The 12,906-nt window shown below is 41.6% G+C and overlaps 1 protein-coding gene across 1 annotated transcript in view; it reads right to left on the bottom strand.

Moving 5' to 3' along the window:
* Positions 1-12,273, bottom strand: part of LOC126100627 (protein takeout-like) — a 72,812-nt gene extending 60,539 nt beyond the window's left edge. Inside the window, exon 1 of the mRNA XM_049911254.1 lies at positions 12,174-12,273. Within this exon, the coding sequence (XP_049767211.1) occupies positions 12,174-12,264 (91 nt within the window). The 5' untranslated portion in view covers positions 12,265-12,273. The remainder of the gene's footprint in view (positions 1-12,173) is intronic.
* Between the last annotated feature and the right edge of the window lie 633 nt (positions 12,274-12,906).

Below are 12,906 nucleotides of genomic sequence, written 5' to 3'. Positions count from 1 at the left end.
TGGGCAGGCAAGAAAAGACACTGTGTAGCTTATGATGTGAGAATGTCTTCAAAAATACCGACAATATTTGATTGAGCTTTGCCTTGTTACCGACGCTGCTCTGCTGGAAGTGACTTCCTCTGTCGTCTGTAGCATTCCAGGCCTAGGTGTTACTGCTGGGAACACTCATAATTTGTGATTTTTTTCCTAAATGACGATTCCTGTAGACATTGTGCCACTCCGTTTGCATGACTCTCCAAAAAAAGTATGTGGCATCACGGTGGTCACCTAACGCCTGGACAAGCGTTATTTTGTTGTCAGTTATATGAGACTTTTCTCAAAATTCCACCTCTTGCATACTCACATGTGCCGTTGTAGCATGAATAATCGAAGGTTAACGGTTGAGTTACAACTAGAGGTTTCACATGTTACAGCGCTCGAATCACAGGCGTCATCGCATGAGGCAGCAGGGGTTATAATGACAAGAGGTCTTCGAAATAGGCGTCATTCCAAAGGCAATTACATGGAGACTGTGGACGCCAAAGCTGTACTCTTCCTTGAACACATAACAGACGCTAAATTCCAACAAGGCACAGCCCAGTAACTTTTTCTGAGGCATTCTCTGGTAACAGACATGTCGCCAGAAAGTGATCAGCAACAGGAAAAACCCGAACCTGGATTTGGATCCAAACATCCTCAGACCTGCAGAATAACATTAAATGCATCGACATCTTGGGTGTTCTGCCGGATATCAGCGTCGTTCCGTCGTTCTTGAACAATATTTCAGTAATGTAGCGCGTAACCTTCATCAGGTGCGACCTGAGACTGCTCCTCGAGTGGACCTGGTCCAGTATTTATGTCTGTGGCCCACCCCCTCCACAGGCTTTCCCTCTGCTGTCCGCATCCGCTCGCCGCGATCTGGAACGCTGTCGTTCTGTTTTCCGTCTGCTACGGTACTGGCGTTCCCTCTGCCGTCCGCGCCAATCAGACCCGCTGCTGGGTGTTCCATCATCGGCCTGGTGCGTTTGAAGTTCTGAATGGGTTGCCAGCCAGCATTTTTAAAAATTTTGTCACATAATTTTCCAAAAATATATATTCTAGAGTATATTTGTAATGCTTATGTTGAAAATTAATTTAATTTTATTCAGTCAGGTCAGGATTTTTCGCAGAATGTGATCTCATATTTTAAAGCTGTTCCGCACAGCTACACTGTATCTATACGGGGCGTCTCAGGAGGAACGGCTGTATTCAGGGTTGTGAGAGGAATGAACATTTGAAGCAAAAACGTCTAGTGAGGCTGGGCTCTAAAATGTATACATTAAGAGTTAAGAGCATGTCCCCCTTCTTTGATATTGTGGAACAAATCACTTCTACTGTAAGCTCTTTGCTTTTCTTACTTTGAAAAGTGGTAATATAGACCAAGACAAGAAAAAAAGTTCAGTATACATGGGCTCTAAAATGCATTCCTTAAGAGCTATGAGCACTTGTTCATCTTCGCTGCAGTGAAACACATTTCTTCGACTGAAGAAGTGTACATATCTCTTAAGGCTTTGAGAGTCCACGTATACTGAACTTTTTTTTTCTTGCCTTGGTCCATACTATCACCTCTTTCAAAACTTGGAAATCAAAGAGCTTGCAGTAGAAGAGATTTGTTTCACAGTATGGAAGATGACGAACTGCTCTTAACTCTTAAGGTATGTTCATACAATGTAAGCTTTCACGGCCGGTATTGTCTTCACTTAAAACTTCCGGGCTGATAGGACCTGGTCGAAGTATAAAGCTCTCCCCTGACGCTTCGTTTCCCACTGCGGGAGACATCCTCGGAGGTACAGTGGCGGACTGCGAAGAGAACTCGAGGAAGCGCTGATTATATAGGCAGTACAGAGGGCGCCACTGTCGATCACGTGGCGTCGGCTATGAGATTGTCTCTGGTAATGCCAACATTCTCGATTGAAAGTAATCGATCGTCACGCTTGCGGTGCAACGCTGACATCGAAATTTTATCCAGTTTAACACCTCCGTCTTTCCTGTTAAAATTATTACGGTGTTTATTAATCTCGATAGCCTCTCTATACAAACGTGCATAATAATGCGAGTTTTTTGATATGACGCTCGTCTCGCTGAATTTTATTTCATGATCACCTTCCTGGTAAACATGTTCCGCTACGGCCGATTTATCCGTGTGACCCAGACGGCAATTCCTCTTATGTTCAACAAGACGGGTGTTCACACTTCTCTTTGTGGTACCGATATAAACCTGTCCACAACTACAAGAAATTTTATATACCCCCGGTGTAGCCAAAGGGTGTCGTGCATCTTTTGCCGATCTTAAAAATTCTTTTATTTTCCTGGTGGGTCTGAAAATAGTTTCCACCTCATACTTGCTTAAAACTTTCCCAATGCGATCTGTGACTTTACTAATGAACGGAAGAAAAACTTTGCCTTGGGCGATTTTTGTTCGTCGTTACTCCTGATTCTCTGCCTGAAAGTTGACCGTAGATGTTCAGTTTCATCTTTTAAATAAACAGGTTCACAAATGTCTATCAATGTTTTCATTATACCTCTTTTTTTGTCTAGGGTGGTGGTTTGAATCTTTATGTAGATAACGATCAGTATGTGTGGCCTTTCTATACACCTTATGGCCCAACGTTCCGTCCCGTCTTTTAATCACAGACACATCCAGGAGATTCAATTGCCCGTTCCTTTCCGTCTCCATAGTAAATTGGATTTTCGGATTAATGCTGTTAAAATGTGTCAGGAAGGCATCCAACTCCTCTGCTCCGTGTGTCCATACTACGAACGTGTCATCGACATAGCGATACCATCTGGCTGGTCTCTTACTGGCAGTCTGTAACGCACGTTGTTCAAAAGTCTCCATAAATAATTTAGCCACAGCAGGACTAAGAGGACTGCCCATAGCCACCCTGTCACTCCGTTCATAAAAGTTATTATTGTATTGAAAGTAGGTTGTGGTGAGGCAGTGTCGGAATAATGCCACAATATCGGTAGGAAAATTATCCGCTATGCAGAAGATAGCTTCGTTTACCGGAATCATGATAAATAACGACACAACGTCAAAACTGACGAGGATATCATCGGGGCCCACGCTCGTTTCCTTTAACTTATCAGTGAAATGAGCTGAATTTTTAATATGACTGTCCGTCCTACCAACATAAGGTTGCAGCATTGAGGCAAGGTGTCTAGCTAACTCGTGTGTTGATCCGCCTATAGCGCTGACAATTGGTCTCAACGGAATCTCAGGTTTATGCACTTTGGGTAAGCCATAAAGTCTAGGTGGGTACGCTTCTGTTTTACAAAGCAGCTTCTTATCGTCGGAGGCAAATGAAGATGTTTTCACCAGTCGATTTGTCATTCTTAAAATCTTCATAGTCGGATCTTTCCGCAGTTTTTTGTAATTGCAGGGAACCAAAATATCATTGATTTTTCCATGATAGTCCTCGCTGTTCAGTATAACGGTGGAATTACCCTTATCTGCATTAAGAACAATAATGTTTTTATCTGCATTTATATCCCTCAGCGCCTTCCTTTGTGCCGGCGATAAATTTCTTTTAGGTGGCTTACATGTACCTAAAATCCTAGCCGTTTCCATCCTAACTACGTCAGCGGACTGCTGTGGAAGCTGACGGATACCGACCTCAATATTTGCTACAATATCCTCTGTGGGTACGTTTTGGGGTGTCACAGTAAAATTGCCTCCTTTCGCTAGTACAGAAATTTCAACTTTTGACGAATCTTTATCAGACAGGTTAATCACAGTTCGAGAATTGTCCTCAACGGAACCTCCCGAAATTTTGTTCTGTAAGTTATTGAACTTCTCCTTCTGCCTATTTGCTGACATTTCTGCACTAACTTCCATAGTTTTGAATGTTAGACCGTCAATCTTATTCCAATCACCACATTGCATAGTATTACTAAGAACCAAGTGGAGATGAAAAAGCTTACTGCTGGTTTCCGCCAGTGCTCGCCGCGTCTGATGAATCCTCTCACGTAGCATTGCAGACTCCATACGCTTGTAAATACGATGAGCCTGAGCCGAGCGAAACATCCTCTTCATCTTTAGAAATTTCGGAACCGCCGAAGGTATGTGTTTTAGGACCCACGTTTAATGGACTTATTTGCTTCTAGTGATCATTCCTGTCATATCTCTGAACATTGACCATTCCTCCTGGCGACCTGTATTTTTATATTTACTGTTTAATTTTTTAGCATGAAGCAAAAATACTGCAAACAGTTTTCTTATGGACATTGTGAGTACTCTGTTACATGAAATTTTCAAACCCTTTTTTTATTTGCTCATTGGAACTTCACTTTTACTTTACTCTTTCAACATCAAACTGTAGTCTGTAACACTCTCATTCCGTTTTCATTGGTACCTCTTCTAAATAACTTTGGTATATTGGTGAAAGCGTTTCCTTGACGTTCACTATGATGTTGCAGATTTTTAGGAAATCCGTCAATCTGGGAGCGTAGGAAACGGACTTGTTAACTCATGTCGTAACACAACTTCTTCAAATTTTCCAACATGCTTTTGTCAATGTTCTTGTTATTTGAATGTTTTCTATTCCCTAGATATTTTTGGATTACAGACCTGAAGGCAGTTCGTGCACCTTTTCCCGCCTTTGCATCTTTTTCTCTAACATTCATTCTATTCTGAAATTCGTGATCCTTCATTAACTTGTGAGTTGTTGTCTGATGAAGAGAATTATCATAGAATGGTACTTAAAGCGGCACTCATCTTGTGGAAGTGCTCTTACAAAGTATTTCACCATCCCCAGCTTGATATGTAATTATGGAAACAATATTTATTTGCGATCTATAAGCTGTTCATGCAAGGTGTTTTTATATCTAGACAAAATTCTCCGATTTGGCCACACCTTTGCACACCAATGCGTTTGCTTTGCGTGACTACCCTATTCAAATGAAGAGACAGATCATTTTTGTCTACCCATCTTGCTTTCCCTATAAAATTTCTTTAAGCAAAAAAAACTAACAAGAGTCTTGTAATGATCTTAAAAAACTTATGTAAGAACCACATATTTATTTCGTATTATATGATATCATGCAGACTGGTGTAATACACTACAAACGGAAAGAGTAAAGATCAACGTTTAATTTCCACATATCCATCCTTGTTAAGTAGGTGAAGAGGACAACAGGCGATAGGAATATTACAATTTTCAACACTACCGTCAACTGTAATTTCATTATCAATATATTGCCAACCGATTTCGAGAATACACTCCGTCATCAACAGGCCGTCTAAATACATAGTTGCTGATTTTTCCCGTAGACTCTAATCAGAACGTCCCACGTGAAAATAACCAGTATCTGCATCAGCTTTTGTAGCGAGCAACCACACACGGTGAGATCGCAAACAGAAGTATAGCTGACGTGGATACCTGTTATTTTCACTTGGGACTTTCCGACTGACGTCATTCGGGAAAGTTGAGCCACTATATATTTAGAGGGCATTATGGTGAGTAATGTACCGTCGAAACCGATTGCCAATAACCTTCTATTTACGATCTCGCCGTGTGTGGTTGTTTGCTACAAGAGATGACGCGGATACCGGTTATTTTCACGTGATACTTTTTTCTGATGTCTTTCGCGAAAATTCAACCGTTATGTACAGTATTTAGCGGACCTGAAGATGACGAAGTGTTTCGTCGAAACGCGTTGCCGGTAAACTGATTATGGAACTACATCTGACGGTAGTTGTAACTGTAATATTAAGATTTAATGTCCCGTCAATAGAAAGGCGATTAGAGATGGAGTAAAAGCTCGGGTTAGGGAAGGATGGCGAAGGAGAAACGTTGTATCATTTTCGAAGCAACCATCCCAGCATTCGCCATAAGCGATTTAGGGAAACCACAGAAAATCTAAATCTGGGTTGACGTCCTGTGTTTTGAACTGCCGTCTTCCCGGGCCGCGACTCACTACTGCTTGATAACAAGTTGCAGCCAATGATAGAGAGGAACTCCTGTGCAGAACAAAATGAGTGAGCCACAAGGAACGTTTCCAAGTTCGATCTGAAAATCTGGGATTTATCACTCAAACTTTTCAGTTCAGTTTGAATCCAATTGATGATGAAACGTGTAGAGTAGTGCAAATATTCCTGAACGATGATTAATGAAATATTATCCGACTGTAAATCTTTTTTCTGTCCAGCGTTCACTCAGTATTATTCTTTGTTTACGTCAAGATTTACACACATACTCTACAAACTATTGAGAAGTGCATGGTAGGGGGCAGTTAGCATGGTATCACATTAATATTACTAATCAAAAGTCGCGTGAAGGAGCGTATTTAAAGCGGTGGCCAAATTTTGACTTCGAGGCGATTGAGCAATATTCTCCACGAAGTTCGCAAACTGATATAGCAGGTAGTTCTGACCGCACTTTTCTGAGTTAAGAATGTTCTTTCTGAATGTACAGAGTTGCTCCAAAATATGATACCTTAGGACCTAACAGACTGAAATTGAATAGGCCTTCGCGTTTCAGCGACACACGCACGGTAGACTAATATCAACAGTATAACAACAGTAATGAGTGCATTAACAAAGTTATGAATGTGATACTTCCAAGACAGGTTTTCATCTGTCTCCAGTCCTAAGAAAATAACCAGCCATTAATTGATTACCTAGTGACTGGTCTTCATAAGTTTGCTGTCAGGAACTGTATGCACAACGTTTTGTTGCAGCTCAGCGTCAAACAGTTAGACAAACATAAATGACTAGGAGAGTAATTCACAGAGGAAAACAACAGTAATAAGTGAATAATAGAGAGGGTTAGCAACAGTGAGGAATGCGGTACCATATGAGGCTGAGGAAGTGACAATAGGAAGATACACTGCAGACTGCAGAACAATTAGAAAAATAAGACAGAAAAATACTGAGGAAAAATACTGGGACCTAAAAGAAATTATGGGAGATGGATGTGAGGACCACGGGAACATGACGACAATATCAAGAGAAATTAGACTGAAAAGTGAAATATTTGTGGGACATGTGAACAAGATGAATATCGATAGAACGACCGAAAGAGTACGAGAAACAACTAGCAGGACAAGAGGAAAGACAGGAATCACGCGGGTTGTTGAACTCAGGAAGGATTAGGGACCAACCTGGAAGGGAAGGAGAACTGCAAGAGCAAATACACACCGACCAACATTTTAGAAATGGACGATTAAGGATGCAGGAAAAGGATAGAGAGTCAACAATGGAGCAAACAAGAGGACATTGAGGATCACGGAAGAAGAGCGTGAGAGAAGAAGGGAAGTTATGATGAGGCTCTGGAACGAGAAGAAGAAAATGCAACCCATAAATGGGCCGTTTGTTGTCCTACAGAGGCTGTATCGGAAGAAGAAAAAGGGTAAAAAATGGGTTTTGTCTATGAAATTTTGGAGAACGAATACCTCCTCATTGAAAAGCAACAATGATTCTGCAAACAGAGACCTTGCGAAACTGTGCTCGCTCTCTTCGTCCGTGCAATCCAGACCGCTGTAGACATTGTCGCTCTTGTTGATACCGTATTCCTTCCTGGAGGAAGTCATTTGTTATACTACAGCGAACAAAATACGAACTTGTTAAGTATCGTACCAGATCTGTGATTGAATTCAGGATTTCCTTGCAGACAGAACTCAACACGTCACTCTTAATTGGACAAAATCGACAGATGTAAAGGCAATTTCAAGAAAACACCAAGAAATAGAGATAGGAGTGTTATTGTTTGCAAAATATATAACTGAGATAGAGGATAACATGTGAAGCTCCATGAGGCTCTTCGCAGGGACAGTGGTTTGTAGGAAGGCAAGAACTCCAAATGACTGTAGCGAACTGAAGGAAGATCTGAAGAATATCGGGAGCAGGAGCAAGGATCAGTGGTTGATCCTGAATGTAGAAAAATGTAACGTATTTCGCGCAAGAGGTCCGCTACTGTGCGATTACGCTACTGGATACAAATCACTGGCAACAGTAACTACTGTAACACACGTACAGGATCTATTAGGCAGCGACCTAAAGTGAAATGACCACATGAAACAAACTGTGAGAAAAGCAGTTACCGTTCTGACAATCAATGGAAGAATCTGAAGGAAATGTATTCAACCCAAAAAAGAAATTATGCAACCCTTGTTGGATTGATTCTTGAATTTTACTCATCAGTCTGAGGCCCTCACCATGTTGAATTAGTAGAAGAAATAGGCAAGATCCAGCGCAGAGCGGCGCGTTTCGTCATAGGATCCTTTAGTCGATACGAGGACATTACGGAAGTGCTTAGCAAATTGCATTGGCAGACTCTGTAAGAGAGGCGTTCTGCATAACGAAGATATTTATTGTTAAATTCTGAGAGAATATGTTGTGGGAAGAGTCGGGCAATATATTGCTGTCACAGATGTCTCACGAAATGACCACGACGAGAGAATCCCAGTAAACCTCAAATTCCTTAAAGAATCGAACTCACACGAATAAAACAGATACAAACTTCTGATTACTTTACAGAATAGTTAAGGTGTTAATGAGTTGCATATCTAACGCTAAGTATTTCAGCGAGAAAAAGGTTTAGAAAAAGTTTAAAATTATGTTTACAATTTTGCTTCCTCCAATTTTTAAATTTGTGTTGGAAGAACTATTCTGTATCTGAAGAATGGAACAGTTATATCTATATTTGCAAAAGGCGATAGGAAAGACGCAGGAAATTATAGAGGAAAAGTCTAATAAATGCAGGACATAAAATTTATGGGAATATTCTTGATCAAAGGCTATCGCCGATATAGCAGTCTCAGAGGAACAATCAAGTTTCAGAAAGGGACAATCGCGTAGTGATAATGCATTAAAAACAAATCAAATTATTGAAAAAAATGTGGGGAATTTGGCTTAGAAACGTATTTATCATTTATTGATTTTGAGAAAACCTTTGATAAGGTAAAAAGGCCACTTTTGTGGAAAGTATTACAAATAAAAGGTTTTCCTAAACAATTTATTCATACCATAAAGAGTCTATACGTAAACACAAAAATAGTTATAAGTTCACGGTACAAAATGTCAGAAGAAATTTTAATAAACCAAGGTATTCGACAAGGGTGTACTCTGTCATCCACTTTATTTAATTTACGTATTGACGACCTAGTTATGAAGTGGAAAGATGAAATACACTTAGGAATTAAAATAGGATCTAGCGTACCATTAAAACTCTGTTATATGCTCATCAACAAATCCTTATACAAGAAACAGAAGATAATTTACAAAGAGTAGTATATAGATTGAGCCAAAGCGCGGTATATTACGACTGAATTATGACTGCAAATTAGACAAAGGTAATGGTTTTCATAGGAAAGAAGCCAGTGAGATCCAAAATAATAATATATGAGAAAATTTTAGAACAAGTACCCCACTTCAATTATCTAGGATGTGATATTAGTTTAACTATGCCAAATACATTAAGAACAAGATTAATAAATGTCAAGTTATCTGCGTAACAACTGAAAGAACTTTGGGAGGGAAAAAAAGGAAAGGAACACAAATAAAATTCCATAAAGTTACGGCTGTGCCTAGTTTTGTATGTGGTTCCGAATCGTGGACATTAACAATAAAAGGAAAATGACGTAGAGAAGCAGTAGAAATGAAGTTCATGAGATATACAGGAACCTATAATAAAATGAATAAAATAAGGCATGAAACAGTAACATCAGATTTGAAAATATTTTCAGGTAATGACGGGACAGAAGAGAATAGAATTAAATGGAAGGATCGTTTTGATAGAATGACAGAAAATAAATATGAAGAAAGATAGTGAGTTATCGGCCAACTGGAAAGAGAGAAATAGCCAGACCTCGTAAGAGTTAGTTAGATGGATGATGAAGGCCGGAACAAGCGATTCCAACACCTAACCCATGTAAGGAGATGATGATTATGATGAGTTGGTTGGAAGTCGTTAAGTACTGGATGAGGACAGTCAGGGTAACTGGCGCTTCGTTTTAAGCAAAAGCAATTTCTTCACGCGCCTCAGTAATTATCATAATTCCTTAAATGTGTGTCGTACAATGATACAGTTTTATAGGAGCTTTCAGTAATATGTGTGGAGACTGCAAAGTGTGTTGCGAACTAGAGTCGGTGGTAAAGAAGGAAAAAAACTGAAACGTCATACCTAATACTGAAGTATTACTGCAATAAAAGCGACAATGTAGTAAGCAGATAAACTTCTTCCCTTTCATCATTTTTTTGAGGAGGGGGGGGGGGAGAGTCGAAGAGAAAAAGTGTCGTAGAGTTTGCTGCAAGTCACTAAGTGCTCTCATTCTCAAATACTAGATGAATATAATCTGAGTATTTGCACGCCTTGAGTTGCGCTGCCTCAGCACGTATACACATTTTTAGCTGTTCAAATGGTTCAAATGGCTCTGAGCACTATGGGACTCAACTGCTGAGGTCATTAGTCCCCTAGAACTTAGAACTAGTCAAACCTAACTAACCTAAGGATATCACAAACATCCATGCCCGAGGCAGGATTCGAACCTGCGACCGTAGCGGTCTTCCGGTTCCAGACTGGAGCGCCTTTAACCGCACGGCCACTTCGGCCGGCTTTTAGCTGTAATACTTGCCTTACCGTGTTAAACCTTCAGCATAAGGTTATACCTCTAAACGATAGCATTTTAATTTTTTAAATTCGGTCAATAACTATAATACAAAATACTGAAAATCAAATTTTTGTTCCTCCTGGAGGTCGGTAGATAGGCAGCCTGCAACTTGGAACGGGTCCTATTGACCTGCTAAGCCGTTTACTAATTTACAAGGGTTGTTAACTATAATAGCGGTAATTATTTATTTACAACTTGTGCAAAACAGGTACATACATGTTTCATTGTTTTACTATTCTTCAAAATAGTCACCAGCATTAGAGTACGTATAGCCCGTTGTCAGCTATATGGAAATCGTGGGATATCCTTAGGAGCCCCAGTTGTGTTGATAGTTTAGGAATCAAGTTTAAGTCACAAGAGCTCAAGTCTCGGTAATATGGTGGCTGGTACAGCACATCCTAGTCTCATAGATCGAACAGATCGGTCACAATTTGCGCCATGTAAGTCCGAGAATTGTTCTGGGAGATGATGGGCAGGTCCTGGAGAAATTGTCGCTGTAACTCTCACCACACTACCAGGACTTGAGCCCTTGTGACTTGATTCCTAAGATTAAGGAAGCACTTCACAGCATTCGCTTCAGAACTGTTACACAGATTTGTGGGGCAGTAGACGGCTCCATTCGAAATATCGAGACAACTGGCGCTGCTAAGGGTGTTATATGACTTCAGCGTCGGTGACAATGGGTTATATACCAAATGATGGTGACTATTTAGAAGGACAGTAAAATTTTGAATCTTGTATCGATTATGTACAAACTATTAATAAATAATTGTCACCGCTTGTAGATACGGAGACAACCGACCAGAGCCGTTTCTAACACTAGGCAAGACTAGGTGGTCGCCTACGGCGGTAAAATTTTACGGACAGCAAAGGGCGAAAAAAATTGATTTCAAATCAAAAAGCGAAAAATTTGAGCAAACGACTACAATAAATGGAAAAGAGGCGAAATTGAGACACCTCAAAAACTGAGGACGAAAAATAATAAGAAATTGAGGACACCTATTTCCTCAATCAGTTTAAAGGAAATGACAAAGCATGAATACTGAGAAATTTTCACGGAAAATGAGAACGCCTGATCGCCTTAGTTTAATGATTAAAAATATAATAGGATATTTGCGTTGTTGTGCCGTTGGATGATGTTGGTGATGGTGGTCGTGGTGGTGGTGGTGGTGGTGGTGGTGGTGGTGGTGGGGGGGGGGGACATTGGGGAGACCGTTGGTAGTGAAAAAGGAGGGGGTGCATTTTTAAATTCTCTCCTACGGTGGCAAAACGCGTAGGAACAGTCCTGATACCGACATTCTTCTCACGTGTGATGCGCGTGTGGGACAGGGCAGGGAAGAAAAGATAGTGATTATAAAAATACTCTCCGGCACTCACAGTAAAGTAGACTGTGGAGTATCGATGTACAAGTTCAATTTCTGAATTTGGTAGTCGATTCAGGGACGCACGCACACCTGTGTTTAACCTTTCTCACACTGCCAGAATCACCCCACACGGCTAACTGCACAGTGGCGATGCCGCCGCTAGACGGCTGGAGTACTCACGGAGCTCGTTGGGCGCCGCAGCTGCCGCGACCGCGCACGCCGCCACCAGAAGCGCTGTCGCCGCTGACGCTGCCTCCGCCGGGGTCCTCATGCTGGCTGCGGCCGCCCACGCGCGCTGCCACTATATAACGCCGCCCCTCTCTCCCCCCTCCCCCTCCTAGTCCCCCTCCAACAGCTAGACTCCAGCCTCCGTCTGTCAGCGCGTCCTCTCGAAGCCCAAGAGTTCTTCACACAGGCGCGAGGCCTACACGACACGAGCGCGCGGCCGCAGACTCCACACTGCCTCCGGCCACGAACGAGCCCCGTCTTATTGGCGAGAGGCGCCTTGCGTTCAGAAGACGAGCCTGCGCTGGTGTTTCTGTGCTTTCGTGTAAATGTACACTATCAACAGTGGAAACAGCTGTATTCCGGAACACAGTGCCTGTGCTTGGTGCGGTGCTGTGATGGTTGTTGCAGACGACGCGCTAGTGTGTAGAAAGCTGTGCTGCTGGCTATTAAAATTATGATGAATATTCGGAAAGCAAGGTCCGATCGGGAGCGAAATGGAAACCAAAGTGGCAATCCGATGACGGTTTGCACAGGTATGCTCTTTTCAGTTCTGAGCGCACAGTGAGCTTGTAACGACGCCTAGATAAATACCGTCTCCCGCCAAGTATGAGCGCCCTGTGAGAGATTTCGCCTGATGTCATGCATCCCGCATAACATAGCTGTCACATGCTTCCTTCTTCACGGC

The sequence above is a fragment of the Schistocerca cancellata genome, chromosome 9 (assembly GCF_023864275.1).
Source record: "Schistocerca cancellata isolate TAMUIC-IGC-003103 chromosome 9, iqSchCanc2.1, whole genome shotgun sequence".
NCBI lineage: Eukaryota > Metazoa > Arthropoda > Insecta > Orthoptera > Acrididae > Schistocerca > Schistocerca cancellata.
Note: the sequence above shows the minus strand (reverse complement) of the source record. Positions and strands in the feature narration are given on the sequence as shown.